Consider the following 17,051-nt stretch of genomic DNA (forward strand, 5'->3'; position numbering starts at 1 on the left):
ATTGAACAGAGGAAAATAACAATGGAGCTCAACGCCGGGTTCAGACGTTCCTGGGTCAGATCAGCTGATCAGACTCTACTTCCTGGTATCGAGCCAATCACGACTCAGAATGCAAATTAACTCTGAATTAACAAAGAAAAAGTGGAGAAATCAGTTTTTGCTAAAGTTAAACACTGTTTTCCAGCTCTTTTGTAATTTTTGTCTGTATATAAACGAGTTTCAGCTCCTATTTCAGTCTAATAAAAACACAGTTGAAGAGTTTGAGATTTCGATTTGATCTCGACTCAATACTTCTTTATTATCTGGCTGATGTCGTGAACCCTGAACCCGGCGTCTCCCACTAAGGACAGAAAAAGAGTTCTTGTTCTGGAAAGATTCAGACTGAACTGGTTTAAACCTCCATGGACCAGGAACCACATGTGGTAACGTGGTTCCTGGTTCCTCTCAGTGAGGTTTATTGTCATGTGGTTTTCATTGAGCCAATCAGAGAAGATCAAGGAAACATCGTGAGGTCTAATCAGGGTCTAATGTGGTCTACAAGGTCCCCCTCTGACCTGGTTTATTAGGAACCATGAAGAAGAACAAGTGTCCTGATGTTTCTAATGTGATGATGTTGATGATGTTCTAATGTGACAAATACATGTTTACATTAGTTTAAGGACCAGGAACCAGATATGAGACCAGGAACCAGATATGAGACATTCATTCATCTGGATTTAACACATGGAAATTTGAAAAATTCCACCAAAGTAAAAAAGTCTTCTTCTGTCCTACGATATCACTCTAGGGTTGAAATGTAGGATTTCCACATACTTTAACGAGAACCCTGTGAAGGGTTCAGAAACGACGTGACAACTTCCCCAGAAGTGAAGCCAAAATATGATGGAAATGGAGGCGGCCATCTTGTGCTAAAGACACGGTGAAGTATTAGCAGCGCCCTCTTGTGGTCGGGAATTGTGACATATTTGCTGATGTTTTCAGACGTTACTATTTTGTAATTGAGTCATATAATATTGCTTGCTAGCTGTTAGCCTTGGTATCTCCTCATTTCTGACATATTTTAGCTTCAGTTTTGTACGGTGTGTCGGCCATCTTTGTAAACACCGTTCTCGTCTCCCACAGCTCATTAAGCCTCAAAAACCACCGTGATTCAACGGTGGAGAACACATCGAGGTTCTGTTTCTGCTCCGGGGACGTTCCCGCCGCCGTGATGCTGCAGAGCCTCGTTGCTCCTGAGAAACGTCCAGACTCTTCCTGTTCACCACCACCACCGCCAGCCGGTTCTCATTAGAACATCTCTGTTGTGCTTCCACGGTTTTCTGGTGTAAATGTGAGTAAAATGTTTATTTAACCGGTTCTGTCTGTCGTCACGTTCTCCTCAAGTCCAGAACCCGGTTCCTCATACATCTTTTATAGGTCCAGGATTTAGCAGATTGTTCTGATCTGTCCACCTGAAAAACAAACAGGAGGAGAAATTTAAATGAGTTCAGGTTCTTTCGGTTCTAAAGAGTTTTTTTTATTGTGCTCAGGTTGAGTCCTCATGGGTTTGGGTTCCACAGCACCTTGCTTGTGTTTTCTGATGTCTGTGTGGTGCTGATGGACAGCTCCTTGATTGATTGATTGATTGATTGATTGATGTCTGTGTGGTGCTGATGGACAGCTCCTTGATTGATTGATTGATTGATGTCTGTGTGGTGCTGATGGACAGCTCCTGTATTGATTTATGTTCAATCATCAATAACTGAGGTGTTCCTCTTTTAGTTTTTATGCCTCTAAGTCATGAGCATTGTTGTTAGCTTCATTTTAAACTTTAACTATTTATTCTCCTGGAGTTAATTGGCTTTTGTTTTGTTTTTAATATTGTTGTGGACTTAATGGACATAATTCTTATGATGATGTTTCCTGGAGTTTCTGTTTCTATGTTCATCATGAACGTCACATTAAAGGGCTTCGGCACCAGCGTGTTCTATTCCTTTTGGGTATTTTAAGTAGATAAAGAAGTTAGAGTTTTGGGGAAAATAAAGGACAAGCAGTTGCGTTGTCAACGTGACAACAATTTCCATAACATCTTGTTTTTATTTCTCGGATCTTCAGATTTTATTTTGTAATTTCATGTATTTTTGTGAAGCCTTGTGTATGAACTCACCGTGAATCACTGCTGCTCTCCTCCCGTCTCTGCTGAAGTCCTGTCCTCCTCCATCCTCTCCTCGTCCTGCTCCTCGTCCTCCTCCATCCTCTCCTCCCCCGCTGCCTCCTCCCTCTCCCCCTCCCTGGAAACTGGGGGGCAGGAGTGTCTCCCCCGCTGCCTCTGGCTACGACGGGCTTTCCGGGTGAGGCCTTTCCTCCTCGGCCCCAGAGAGGAGGTCTGGGTGGTGGACGGAGTCGGAGGCGAGGTGGGGGAGGAGGAGCACGGGGAGGCGGGTTTGGACCACGACGGGGGGCTGGAGGTGTGGGAGGATGGAGGGCCGGGGTGGGAGCCTGAGGAGGTGGAGACGGTCTGAGGGGGGTGGCTCTGCTCGGCCTCCTCCAGGTCTGGATGGGGGCCCCAGGTGGAGGAGTCGGGGGCCGGATCTCTGGGAGGAGAATCTGAGACGAGACAAGAGTCAGAGTCAGGACACATTGATTCACATGAGCTGCAGCTCATGAGCAGGAGCTCTGTCTCCTACCGGGGCCACTGCTGGTCTGGGACTCGTCCGTCATCGGCGGCTCTGCTTCCTCCTGGATCGTTGGGACCGAGGCCAGCAGACCTGACAAAAACAGAACCTCCTAAGAGAACTGTGATGTTCTGGCCTCCCTCCACTGGGCCTGAGCATTTCAAGATGCTTTTATTTGCTTCTGAATCTTTCAACGCCCCCAGGGACGTGTCCTGAAACTGGTAGCATGATGCTAACGGTGCTGATGCTAACGGTAGTGACCAGACTGATGTGGGTTCTTCATTTGGTGCCAGTGAGTTTTTAATTAGCTTAGCCTCCTTAGCTCTGCCGCTGTGATGTCACGCTGAGAGCAAACGTTAAGAGGAAACACCTGGAATGAGTTTCTCCAGCTCTGAGTTTCAGCTCAGAGGACACAGTCCAGTTTTAAACTTGTCTTTAAAACCCATTTTATTCTCTGGCTTTTAACCCAACATGAGACTCTGGTTTAAATGTCTCTATTGCTTTTAATTGTTTGTTTTATGTCTCGTGTTCTTATTCTACCTATGTACAGCACTTTTCAGCTGTGGCTGTTTTTAAAGTGCTCCATAAATAAAGATGAGTTGTCTCACATAACAAGACTTAACCACGAGTTTCCTCCCAAAAACAAAATCTCGTCACAAGCTCAGAGTTTCTCAGAGGAAACTGTCTGTAACCCGACAAGAGCAAAGCAATGTAAGATGCTGCATACGGCTCAATGCTAAGCTATGCATCACTACAAGATGGCTGCACGCTGTGTATTATCTGTAGTGCCACCAATGCACCACTAGATGGAGACAAAGGACCGTGAATGGTTCAGTTCGGTCTCCGTGTGGTTCATAGTTGATACTAAATCATTTACATTTGTTATCAGTTGTTTTTGATTTGATGAAATATTGAGACAAAAGAAGAAGATGTTTGTCTGAGTGTTTTCTCTAGTATCATTTTATATATACGTATATTATTGAAACCTCACTAAATTTCCCAGGTAAGTAGCAGGACGTGACTTTGTACGATAGGAACTTACTGAGTCCTCTGTAATGTGAGAGTTGCTGGTAAACTTGTTTCATCCTCTCGATGTTGAGCCTGCTGCCTTCCGCGTGGTTGATCATCGGTTTGGGGTAGTCCACGCCCACCACGCAGTTGGCGGCTTTCTGGAGCGACTCGGGGGCGTTCCACGGCTCGTAGATGTAGCGGTTCGGATAATCCTTCAGGATCGGGATGTAACGTCTGCAGGGAGAGACCAGGGAGGAAAAAAGTTCAGATGTGTTTCCTGTTCAGTTTGTGTATGTGGATGTAAACTCTGCTGGGAGCTACGGTACCTGATGTAGTCTCCTGTGGGGTCGGTCCTCCGTCCGAAGCCCACGGGACAGTAGCAGTGGAAGAACTGCTGGAAGAAGGCGCTGCAGGACAACCACATCCAGCTGCCAGCGTTTACACTCCAGTCTGCATCCAGCAGCAGCTCCTCAAACACCTGCAGCAACACAGCGGCGGCATGAACGGAGGCCGAGGGAAGTCCTGCTTCCTTCTGTTATCATCTCTGTAGCTCATTATATAAAAACACTCCATGTTTATTTCTCTTTCAAATGAGGAGTGAAACAGCGCCCCCCTCTAAAGAGTGGTGAAATATGATATTACACAACCTCCTCCTTCACTTGCTCCTCCTCCTCCTCCTCCACTTCACCCACCCTGTCCCAAACTAAAACCCCTGTGACTGAACCGGAGCCGACTCCCTGGTCCTACCTTCATGCCGCTCTCCCAGCTGATCCACAGGTCGCCCCGGGTCAGGAAGCAGGCCACGGCGTGCCGGGCCAGGTGGTGGATCCAGCCCTCCTGCCTCAGCTGGGTCATGATGGCGTCGATCCAGGGGAAGCCGGTCCGACCCTCGGCCCACTTGGCCAGAGCCTCTGGGTTCTGGTCCCATGGGATCTGGAGAGAAATTAAATTTCAGTGTTTACACCGAGTTTATGCATAAAATTACACAAAATGTCTCAGCGATGAAGTTAAGGAAGAAGAATTTTGAGTACTTTACTAGTTGCTGTTATTGAAGTTATGAAGTTATTGACTTTTCATGTGACTAAATCAAAAATGGCCGCCAACATTAGCGCTACCGTTAGCGCGACCTGCAGCTGTGTTTATTCTCACCTGGACACAGATGGGGTTTCCCTCCATGCGGTCAAAGTTGGGGTTGTTGGTGGCGGCGGTGTAGAAGAACTCCCTCCATAAGAGCTGGCTGAACAGAGACAGGGGAGGACTGCAGCGCTTACGGAGCTGATGGACACAAGAGAAGAGACTCAGACGGTCAAACAAGACACAAAACTTTATACGGGATGATTCAACAACGACTTATCAACCCTGAAGAAATGTAAAGACTAATTTCACCACTAGAAAGGAAAAAAAAAATACAACGAGAGGTGAAGGAATTAAAAGTTTAAAAAGTGACGGCGCTAAAGCAGACGATGCAGATGCAACGTAAACGGTGGCGGTGAAACCAATCACACACAAGGGGAAGAAGAACAAAGCCAATGCTAATGGTGATTCTAATAGTGCAACCGATGCTAAATGCAAAGCTAATGCTAATGGGAATGCTATTAGCTAATAAAAGCCACTAGTGATGGTAATGCCAAGGCAAGAAAAACTAAGGCAATGCTAATTGGAGATGCTAATACTGGTGCTAAAGGATTAATTAACTCGTTTATCAATTACCTGCAACTAAAGCGTCTTTTCTCTCCTTTCTGGTCAGATAGTTTAGACCTCAACAGATTTTGTCTTCTGCGACATAATAAATATAAGTCCACGCTACCTTCATGTAGAGCTCCCGGAGGTTGTAGTACAACACCCTGCAGGAGAGGCAGCCGAAGCGGAGGTAGGGGCTGAGGCCGGTGGGGCTGGGGTACAGGGAGCATGTGTTGACCCGGGGATGCTCCAGGTTCGCTACCCACACCTACAAAACACAACCGGAGCCAACGCATTATTTTCATTCATATCTGCACTTAACTCAATAGATTCAACCAAACAACTTGTAACAGCTCAACAACTTTTTGTGTCTTTCTTTGTCCACCATGTGTCCACATGAATGTGTCCCTGTTGCTACGGAGACAAACTAACTTGTGGACATTGTCCAACCAGAGCAGAGCTGACGCTTCTTATTGAGAACAGTGTCTCCCAGTGAACAGTGGCTGCAGGAGTGGACACATATTAGCAGCAGCATTGGCAGCTTGTCTTTGTCTTGGTTTGTCTTGGTTTGTCTCCAGCTGTTAGCCGCGTTAGCCCAAGTGCTAGCAGAATCCCCGGCTAACGTATGCTTGGCTTGGTTCATGTGCTGTTTGAAGCTGGAAAGAAAACTCCTTCCTGCAGAGTGTGATGATACTTTATGTGTCTCCACTGGTCCCTCTTGGTGTCTTTGTCCTCAAATGTCCCATGGAGAGGACCAACGTGCTGTTTAGCGTCGTTCAGACTCATTCTTCATGCTGCAGATGCTTCACTGAGTTTAAATTTAATATCAGATAAATCGTGATGATGCACGTTCAGTCTGAGCCCTAAAAACAAATCAGGAATCAGCAGCTTCACGTTCGTGTGACAAACCTTTTTGTCCAGATGTTTGTTGAGTCTGTCCAAGGCCTCGGATTCACCCCCCCGCCACACAGCTGCAGGTAAACCCTCCGTCCTGAAACCTGGAAACACAACCACCAGAAAATAAATATAAACTATAAAACCAGAGCAGCTGTTAACATGAACTCTTTGTGGACCTGTAGCAGGACAGAGCGGCCATGTTGGATTTTATTTACACCACAGTGAAACCCAGACGAGTCTAGACTGTAGATCCAGTCATAACTTAACAGACTTAACACCTGAGTCCTACCTAGCTCCTCCAGGGAAGGGATGCTGTACAGCTCTTCGTGATTGTCGGCTATTTTAGTTTGACACTTGTCCATCTGCTGCTGGCTGATGGGAGGCAGAGGCCTCCTGGGTAAGTCCAGTCTGCTCACGATGGTCTGAAACCTCTTGAAAGTCAGAGGAGGACTGTTGTTGTTCAGCTCGATGATCCTGAAACAGAACAAAACAGAGCCGTGATCAGAAGAACGTCACGGTGGACACGTTCTACTCATTTATCCAAAGACGACAACACACACGGGACCTTGAAACTAAAACTCAAATCTCACATTTTAACGGCTTCAAATTCTCCTTCTTCTGTTTTTAAAGGTAGAATGTGAGAAAGAAAAGATGCAAAATAACACCAAACTGGTATAAAAGCAACTACAAACCCAAACAAAAAAAGACATTACTGGTGTTGTGGTAACAACACAAAAAGACCACAAATGAAACAACAAATCAACAAAAACACACAAAATAATTCAGATCTTATTGAAAATGACTTCAAATGGTGTAAAAAAAACAGAAACCACCAACACAAAGAGCACGGATCAACATGTTTTACTGATTTATCCAAAGAAACACAATGAAAATGCTTTTAGTCGACAAAACACACAAAGGACCTTGAAACTAAAACACAAATCTACTTTTTAACGACTTCAAATTCTCAGTTTTCTGTTTTTTAAAAAGTAAAACATGAGAAAATAAAAGGTAAAAGTACCACAAACAGCAAGAAAACGACTGCAAGTGGCTTCAAACTTGCACAAAAGTAACCGCAAGTGCACAAAAAGATGAAACGAACAAAAAACAAAAACAACACAAAGAGACATAAAACAACAGAAATCTAATTCAAAATGGCTTCAAAACTAAACTCATTTCAAGAAGTTCTCTTTTAAAGTCTGATTTTTTTCTTTTTAAAAGTTAAAAAAAGAAGCAAAACAAACCCAAATGACACCAAACTTACATAAGATAAAACACAAAAAGCACAACAACACAAAATGGCCACAAAGGAAACTACAATGCAACAAAAACAACACACGCTGCATAAAAACAGCCACAAACCACTAAAACAAAAAACACTGAGATCATCAGTTTCACTGATTGAACCTGATTAATGAAACGTGAACTCAACCTTTGACGCTTTGAATCAACGAGACAAACGCGTGACATTAAAATGTCTTGAAGGTGTCGTGAGATTGGATCCGTGCAGGTGTTTTATTACGGGCTGGTTAACATGTGACCTGGAGGCTGTGAGGGATTGAACCTATTACCTGCTGGGACTCACTGGGCTTCTCTGTTCTGTACGTGGAGTTTTTACATCTTATACAACTTGTGTGCATCTGTGGTGCGTTCAGGCGCTCCGGTTGGACGTTGGTGCAGCAGAGGCGGCCTGTCATTGGTCGGTGTCTCGCCCTGACTGCTATAAGCTGGACACATGTCCACGAGGACTCGAGCTAAGCTCCTCCCGCCTCGAACAGGCCGCCCAGTCATATTCAGAGGGTTATGTAACGCCACAGCGACGCTTGCATCCAGAGGAAAGTCCTCCAGCCCCATTCACTGAACCACCTGATCTCTGCACATGGACCAGGGTGTGACCTGCAGGGGCGGCAGGCGGCCACCGGGGGGCGCTGTCACTCACCAGGAGTTTCATCTGAACTCAACTGAGACATGACAACTACTGAGAATGTGGTTTAATGTGCGACTGTACCACATTCTGATGAATCATTATATATTTAACCGATGAACCCAGACCAGAGCCTGGAGGACTGGACCCCGGTGGACCCTAGTAGACCCTGGTAGACCCCGGTAGACCCTGGTAGACCCCGGTAGACCCCGGTAGACCCCGGTGGACCCCGGTAGACCCCGGTAGACCCCGGTAGACCCCGGTAGACCCTGGTAGACCCTGGTAGACCCCGGGTGAGGGCCTCAGAATGAAGTGAGCAGCACAATGTGATTACAAAATTACAAAACCATCAGAGAAACAATCAGCGAGACCTAAAACTACCATAAAAACGCTGCAAGTCTGCACAACAACAGCAACAAACTCACAAAGAAAGGCGCTTAGGAGGAAGTCACAACACAAAATGTCCTGAAATTAACCACAATAACACCACAGAGCAACTGAAACAGCACAAAATGACTCATGCTCATCCGAAATGACACAAAAACAGTCACAAACATTAATAAATTAAATACAAATCAATTCCAGAAAATCACAAAACCACCGGAAACACAACCAGTGAGCCCTAAAACAACCACAAAACACACACAATGGCCCTAAACTGCTGACAATCTGCACAAAATCAACAAACTCACAAAAAAAGGTACTTAAGGGTTCCTCACAATACAAACTAATATCAAACTAACAGTAACACCACAAAGCAACCGAAACAACACAAAATGACAAATAAAATGGCCACAAAAAGATGCAAAACAATCACACGACTCATAAAATTACCACAAACTATTAGAAAAATAGCATCACAACATCAACCAGTGAGACCTAAAACAAACACAAAACAAAATGACCCTAAAAAGCAGCAAATCTGCACAGAAACAACAACAACAACATGGGCCTGAGACGACCTGAACAACACAAAATGACACATAACATGTCCTCAAAAACATGCAAAATTACACAAAATGACCTAAAAGAGACTCAGTTACAACAAACTATGTGAAAAACAGCAGCAAACGTCACAGAAACAACCAGCGAGACAAAACAACCAACACAAAACAGACACAAAATGGGCTGAAGGTCGTTTCTCTATTTAAATGTTTTTAAATTAATTCTTCTTCTTTCTTCTTTAAACCGAACATGAAGGAATCGAGTGGATGAAAACGAATGAAAGCTGAATGATGAGTCGGTGTAAATGTGTGGACGTAGTGTGAGATGCACCGACCTGTCCAGGGTGTAGAGGGTGTGCGAGTTCCTGACGATGGTTTCTACTCCGAACTCGTGCGCCATCTTGATGATGGCGTTGTCCCTCTCCTTCCCATACGGCTCCGGGTCGAACTCAAACGTCAGACGGGTCACGTTCCACTCCTGGAAAACAACAACAACAAACGCTCAGGTTAAACTGATTCATTGATTATTCTGAAAGATCTGATACTGATTCATAAAATCTGATATGTTTTCATCCAGGAACTAGTCTCCACTCTGGACCCGGGTCTGGTTTCTGCTTCACTTCTCTTTCTGGTTTCATACGTGAAAAGGACCAAAGCTAAATCACTCGTTTTATTGTTTTTGCTTTTTGATTTAAACTCTTAATTCTCACCACTGATCTTTGTGTAGTTTTTAAAACGAAAGCTGGATCCCAGACTGAATCGTCATCGCTTGGTTTGCGTGTTGAGGCCTGAGCTGCAGTAAAAGTGTTTTTAAAGTAAATTACATAACTACATGTAAATAAAAGATGGGTGGGCGTGTTCAGGGTGTTGTCACATGACTGTGTCTTCAGGTGAAAGAGAATCCATCTCTGAACACGCCCCAGTGCTGAGAAGACGAACGAGTTCTCCTCTTTCTTCAGTGGCCTCCAGCAAAAAGACAATGATTCTTATCGTGTTTAGAATCAGGCTTCACGCTGCTCTGAGCTCCACGTAACTCATCAGCTGATGCTCCAACATTTCTACTGGATGAAGGTCAGGACTTTGACTTGTTCCTAAACATTCATCTGGTTCTTCTGGAGAACCACTGGTGTTCTTGGGCTCCTTGTCTGTTTCTCTTCACATTCAGCTCATGGACTCATGTCCTGACATTTTCTTTCAGAGTTCACTGGTAGAATTCACAGTTCATTGGTCCATCAATGATGAGCAGATGCAGCAGAACAGGCCCAAACCAGGACATTAGCGCCCCCATGTGTCATGGAGGGATGAGGTTCTGATGCTGGAATGCAGTGTTGGTTCATCTCCAAACATTTAAACCAAACTATTCTACTCTGGTCTCATCTGTCCACTAAACATTGTCCCACATGTTCTTTGTGGACAGAGAGCAGTGTCTTTGGTTGTTGAGTGGATTCATCAACATGAACATCAGCCAATGTGAGAGAGGCCTTTAGCTGCTTAGAAGTTCCCCTGGGTTCCTCTGGTTCCTCTCCCACTATGATGGAGTGATGTTTGTTGGTGGACCACTCCTGTGGAGGGGAACAGTCGTCTTCAATCTGTCTGACTCTCTGTGGATTATTTGTGGCTTCCAGACTCTTTACAGATGGTTGTGGAACCTTTTCCAGCCTGATGAGCAACAACAACTCTTTTTCTGAGCTCCTCACAAAGCTCCTTTCATCTGTTGTCATCACACACTTCAACACAAACATGAGACAAATCCCTGATTCATAGAAACTGAACCAGGACCTGAGTCTGGACTCATGGACTCTGGTTTTCTGTTCCTATTCTTCCTTATTTCCTCTCCAATCATCCTTCCTTCCTTTATCCAGACTTCTCTCCTTCATTCCTTCCTCTACCTTCTTTTCCTCTCTACTTCATTCTCTCCTTTCTTTATTTTTTCCTTCTCTCCTTCCTTCCTGCCCCTTTCTTTCCTCCTACCTTCCATTCCCCTCTATCTTCCTTCCTTTCTTCCCTCCTTCATTACTTTTCTCCCTCGTTTTTTCCTTCCTTTCCTGTTTTCTTCTCCCCTTCCCTCTTTACTCCTCCTCTTCTTTCCTTCTTTTCTTTACCTCTACTTATTTCCTACCTACTTTCATTCATTCCTTCCTTCCTTCTGTTTCCATTCTCTCTCTTCCCTCCTTTTCTCTTCTCTAAAATACATCAGAAATACAGAAGGACTCATCGTATGGATCATCTCCGCGAGTCAATAAAACTGTTCAGTCTTATTTGAAGCGTATTTTACACGACATCTTGGTTTTGCTGTAGGATCCAGACCTTAAAAAGCCGGGGGAAGACGTCTGTTGGTTGCCCTCTGACCACGAACAGTCTGGAGTTGAGCTTCTTCAGGCTGTTGTCCAGATCCTCCAGAGCCTCCAGGAGAAACCTGCACACAGACACGTCAAAGGCACATTTATTATTTTCACTCAACCACATCTCATCATGTCAACATGTAGGAACGTGACGGCCGTGGATCTGAACGTGGACTGGACTCGTTGGGATTGTTCATCCAGAATCCCAACAAATCCAGTCGTCTTTGTTTGAGTTTTTCATGTAAAAACCTGGATGACTGAGAACTTTCAAAACACCAGCACAGTTATTAACATCAGATTAGTTCACATTCAGCCCCAGATTGAGCTCAAGTGAACCGGACCAGTCAGAGTCAACCTCACTGAAGTTACGTTCCTCCTACGATGCAGCAACTACTCAAAACATGTAAACATACAATGTGCCAATGCTGAGATTTAAAAAGGAGGATTAGATAGATGGATGGATGGATGGATGGATGGATGGATAGATGGATAGATAGATAGATAGATAGATAGATAGATAGATAGATAGATAGATAGATAGATAGGTAAAATATAGCCGACTAAATAGAAAAGAAAAGCATGACCATACACACATAAAGCCAGTACCACAGCAGAAAATAACCAACTCCAGACTTTTTCCATTTGTCTTAATGCAAAGAAGAACCAGGAAATGAGGAGAATGTTTCCATTTAATGAACTATCCTTTAAAAATGAATGAAATGTCTTAATAAATGAGTGTAACCTGGGCTCGTGTCTGGTCCTGGTCTCAGTTCACGTCTCTGAATAAAACGGTGGTGGGCTGCTTCAGGTTTAACAGCTGTGCTTCAAAATGATTCAGACTGGACTGATTCCATTCAAAACCTCTGACTCACACTCAGACCCAACACAAACACACTAAAGTCTAAACAGTGTCTGCGACTGCAAAACGACAGAAACACATGGCAGTTTAATAGTTCTACACAACAAATCAACACCTCTGTTATTAGAAACTAATGCACAATGGCAGAACCTTCCAGAAGAACAGATCTAGAGCTGGTTTCACTAGTGTGCCTAATGAAGTGGCCAGGGTGTGTATTGATTTTATAACTAATTGTGATGCACAGCATGCTGCAGGGCTGGTTTTAACTTTACTGTGCAGCCCTGCAATGGCTGCACATGGTGGTTTTAATTATTGATTCATTTATTAAAAGACCATAGAAATCTTAATTTTAAGTCAAGTAATTACATGTCTAGTAGAATAGAATAGAATAGAATAGAATAGAATAGAATAGAATAGAACAGAATGGCCTTTATTGCCATTATACAGTGTACAATGAGATTAGAGAGCTGCTCCTTTTCAGTGCAAAACATAAATAAATACAGTACATTTTATTATTAACATGTATTCAAAGTCCAGCAGATATTTTGGACCATTCTGTGCAGGAATAATCACATTTAAAACATCATAAGAGGCTTGTTTACATGTCCGTGTGCTCAGCCTCCTCCACCAGACTCCTGTGAGAAACACTGTCAACACTGACAGGGTAAACCTTCACTAGTCAACAGTACGTTGAGTGTTATCAAGAGGGGATTTCTTTCATTTAATCGTTTCTAAACTGTTAACGTGTATGACGAACAAACCAACAGGGAGCACTGATTCAGTGAAATAAGTTGTGTTATTCTAGTCGGAACACATCGCTGATAAATGAGGATAACATAAACTTACACGTTTCTTCTATGGGGCTCTGAATGGAACGCTCCATTTTAAACTAGCGCCCGCTAACTGACGTACAGCGGAGGCCCAAACCTAAACTCACAGTGCCGCGTATTTAGCAGACGAATAAATCCTTTAAATTGGAGACCTGGGAGGAGCTGTTGGTATATTGAATTGTGTTTAAATGAGTCACAAACCTCCATCGGTTGATTCCTACGTTGGCGGCGCCAGCGAACCACGGATCCAGGACATAAACACAGCGCACCGTGTCCGCTCCGTTCAGGGCCTCCTGGAGCGAAGGATTATCGTGGAGCCGCAGACCTTTGCGGAACCAGTGGACTGAATTCACCACCATGGCGCCTTCTTAGTCCATCCTCCGCTTAGAATCCAGCGGTAGCGGCGAAAATAGAGGCTGAAATGAGCGGGTTCGAGGCCGAAGTCTGAGGGAGAAACGTCAGGTCGAGAGATTCCGCGGAACTACAGCCTCTGGGGGCGTGATCACTACGCCGTGGGCGTGGTCGAATGGGGGATGTAGTCGCTGGCTGGGTGTGGCTAGAAAGGGATGTGGTCTCTGATTGGACGGATAGGAACCCGTCACCGTGAATTATAAAACAAAGCAGGCTGTGATTGGCTGATTCGGTAAACGGCAGAGAGCAGCTTTGGGTCACGTTTCCTGCAGAGCCATAAAGTTTAATGACTATTTTAAATATATAAACATGTTCATTAAACATATAAAAAGACTTAAAACATATATAAAATACTAGATAATAATTATTTTTATTTAGTTTGAAACTAATCTTATTTTATTTCGTCTTTCTTGTGTTTTTTAAGAGTGTTTACTTGTATATTCAGCGAAGCTATGATGACAAAGTAATTTCACTCTTGGATCATTAAAGTCTGTCTAGTCTAAGTCTAAGTCTACTCCACAAGGAACACTGAAGTGTGTGTTACATAGTATATGAAGTCGTATACAATAATCTTTATCACTTATAATATACATTCAATTAACATAAGGAGGTGCAGTGGGACTTAATGACATTTGGCTTCTTCCTACTCCTGAACATAAAAAATGTTGGCATTGTTGTCTTATTTGTTTTTTCCTCTATTCTGTGTTCAAATAAACTTTCATTCATTCAACTGCCCATTTCCCTTATTGCGAATGATGTTATAGTTCGTGTTTACAGTCTACTCACATTTAAGTGCATCTGTATAATATGTTCATATGGTCTCACCTGTACATAGGTTTCCATCTGTAAATACTGTCCATATAAAAACCTGTATCATACCTTTCATACACCACACTGTGCTACATGCTCTTACTGTTGACTAATTCTGGTTAGATAATAAACTACGTTTTATTGCTCTGACAATAAAGTTGATTCTAATCTTATCTTCTATTATTACATCAAGGTTTAACACTTTTATTTGCTATGTACTGTGTACACTCCCCTGATGGCCAGCCCACACCTCACCATCACCTCTGCGGAAACCAGCCCTATGACTGACACCTGGCCAGGTAAGGTCCTGCCACCTGCAGAAGTTCTGATGACTCTGCCATGGGAGGGTGTATTAGAGATGGACACTAGCTGGAGTATAGGACACTGATAGGAGACTTTGTGGAGTTGTCCCAGGCAAACCACCAACTAAACATGGAGACCGTCACCATCCAGGGCCTGGAGGTGGAAGTAGTGGACAAGTACCTGGGAGTCCACATGAACAGGCTGGACTGGAGGGACAATGATGCTGTGGACTGAACGGACCTGAGTAGACTCTGGTCTTTGAATGGCGCAGTCTTTCTACCAGTCTGTTGTAGTGAGTTCCCTGTACTTTGCCATGAATTACTGGGGGAGTAGTACCAGCATGTGATTGGTAGGGAGTTGGAGAGGTTTGTCTCAGTGAGGGACAGGATAAGGATAAACTGCTCTCCATCATGGACAATCCATCCCATCCACCACACCAAACACTAGTGGGACAGAGGAGCTCGTCCTCCATCAGACTGATTCAGCTCCACTACAGAACTTTTTATTCCAAACGCTATCCAGCTGGGGAACAGCTCATACCAAGCTACTATGACCAAGCACTTTCCCTTGTGAATCCTTAAAGTCTGTCCAAGTCCCAGTTACACCTGAAAGCCCTGTGTAGTCCATTGTACTTTTTTTTTTTTATTAATGTCCCACTTTATTCATCCTTCATACACATTTTACTCTTGCTGCAGTTAACTGCAATTTTCCCCCATTCTAGGATGAGAAGGTTCTAGACTTGCACCGAGTCCATTTATATATAGTACACATTTCTTCCTCATGCAAGGCTTTGGTTAAAGGATAGGATATGCCGAGTGCCTGTATATTGCTTCTGCACAATTTCCCCAGATTGGAACTGAATACAATGATCTTAAGTCATGAGCAAGTTGGCCACAGTTTAAGTAACCAAGAGGACATATTCTTTCCCTCTGTAGCTCGAGTGGGCTCGTTTAAAGTCTAAACACTGATCAACAAAGCTGCCTTCAGGAAACAGTTGATATAACTGACAACTTGTTCATAAAGTTCTTTATTTTATCTTGAGCAGCAACAAAACCTCAGTCAGTGAATCGTCACCAGACTGATGCTCAGTATTTGCCTTTCACTGGAGCTTTAGGGCTGCTCCATCCCGAGGCCTGGATGTTCTGTGTGAACTGGGGCTCAGCCAAGTCCTCAGAATACGTGGGGGTGTAGCGGCTCTGGCTGAACACGGCTCTTCCCCTCTGGTAGCGTGAACGGGACCTGACGGAGAAGACGGGCTCCAGGTCGGACACGTCGCTGAACACCGGCTCGTCGTCGTGTTCAGCAGATTGAGAGATCCAGGTCTCCTCTGCAGGGGCCTGGTAGTAGCCCAACCACCCGGGCGCCGCTGGGGCCGGCTTAGAGTAGGACGTCTGTCCAGAGGGGGACCAGGATCCTCCACTCACGGTTTTACTCGCTCCAGGGAAGCCGCCTTTCTGAGAAGAAGTCCCCGAGCCTGTGAACCTATACCCAGGAGAAGACGGCTGCCACACGGGGCTGGAGAATCCTCCCTGAGATCCACCTTCCGAGGAGACACCAGCGTTGGTTGCAGACAGTCCACAGCTTTATTCTGCCTCAGAGAGGACTCACCTTTCTTGACAGGAACGCAGGAGACGATTCCCATCAGCAGACATGAAATCCACAACACCCTGCAGACACACACCAGCCACCGTTAACCAGACAGAATCCACCTCCACCTCTGAGACAGTCCACACACTCACCTCATTCTGCTGCAGGATTCTGGGGAAAGTTAAAGCTGACTCGTTGACCTGCTCCTGACAGACGCACAAAACAAAGCTCCGATGAACAACCAGGTCAGAGAACGTTCAGGAGACTCAAGCGTTTCTACCTTCGGCTGAAACTGCAGCTGATCCCAACCAGAGCTCCTCAGAGACTCTGTCCTGCAGGATCTGCTTTTAAATGATCCAGCTGATCACAGCTGATTGCTCTGCCTCTGATTGGTCCATTAACCAGTGAGGCCTCACCTGTTCCTGCAGGTGATTCTGTGTCTTTATGTTTTACCTGAATATAAAATTAAACCTCCAGCTGTTTCTGGCTCTGCTGCTTTAACATTTTTGTCTGGAAACAGATTTTATTCACTGAGTTTTTATTCTGAAAGTTTCCTGCTGTGCTCTGGCACTAATAGAGATCCTGTGTTATCTGAGCAGGTGTTAATCTCAATACGTCCAATAAAGGAACCAAAATCTCCAACGAAAGGAAATGTTTCATGAACTCAACATCATCAGAGCTTCTCTCTGATGATGTTGAGTTCTTAATGTTGATGAAGGCGTTTCACTGTTTACTTTAAGACCTCATATTAACGTCCTTTAACCATGTCCTCCTGTCTTCACAGCTGGTATTAATTAAT

General features: G+C 44.4%; 1 protein-coding gene across 2 annotated transcripts; it reads right to left on the minus strand.

The window, feature by feature from the left end:
* Positions 1-595: 595 nt before the first annotated feature.
* cry2 (cryptochrome circadian regulator 2) lies at positions 596-13,635 on the minus strand. 2 transcript variants are annotated; one of them, XM_047595828.1, is made up of 13 exons: positions 13,343-13,635; positions 11,418-11,526; positions 9,446-9,588; positions 6,532-6,716; positions 6,255-6,343; positions 5,473-5,613; positions 4,815-4,940; positions 4,413-4,598; positions 3,992-4,143; positions 3,697-3,899; positions 2,667-2,747; positions 2,147-2,586; positions 596-1,451 (listed from the first exon to the last, which is right to left on the minus strand). In XM_047595828.1, exons 1-12 carry the CDS (start codon positions 13,498-13,500, stop codon positions 2,153-2,155), a joined length of 2,007 nt encoding a protein of 668 aa, XP_047451784.1. In that variant the 5' UTR covers positions 13,501-13,635; the 3' UTR covers positions 596-1,451; positions 2,147-2,152. The 2 variants fall into 2 exon arrangements, with proteins under 2 accessions (XP_047451784.1, XP_047451785.1); XM_047595829.1 differs by lacking the exon at positions 2,667-2,747.
* Between the last annotated feature and the right edge of the window lie 3,416 nt (positions 13,636-17,051).

This window comes from Mugil cephalus, chromosome 10, assembly GCF_022458985.1.
Source record: "Mugil cephalus isolate CIBA_MC_2020 chromosome 10, CIBA_Mcephalus_1.1, whole genome shotgun sequence".
NCBI classification, from domain to species: domain Eukaryota; kingdom Metazoa; phylum Chordata; class Actinopteri; order Mugiliformes; family Mugilidae; genus Mugil; species Mugil cephalus.

Coding starts and splice junctions, on each gene's coding strand:
- cry2 (XM_047595828.1), bottom strand. CDS start 13,500: ATGGTGGTGAATTCAGTCCACTGGTTCCGCAAAGGTCTGCGGCTCCAC. Junction 11,527..13,342: donor GTAGGAATCAACCGATGGAG/GTTTGTGACTCA, acceptor GTCTGTGTGCAG/GTTTCTCCTGGAGGCTCTGG. Junction 2,587..2,666: donor CCAGACCAGCAGTGGCCCCG/GTAGGAGACAGA, acceptor GTCTCGTCTCAG/ATTCTCCTCCCAGAGATCCG.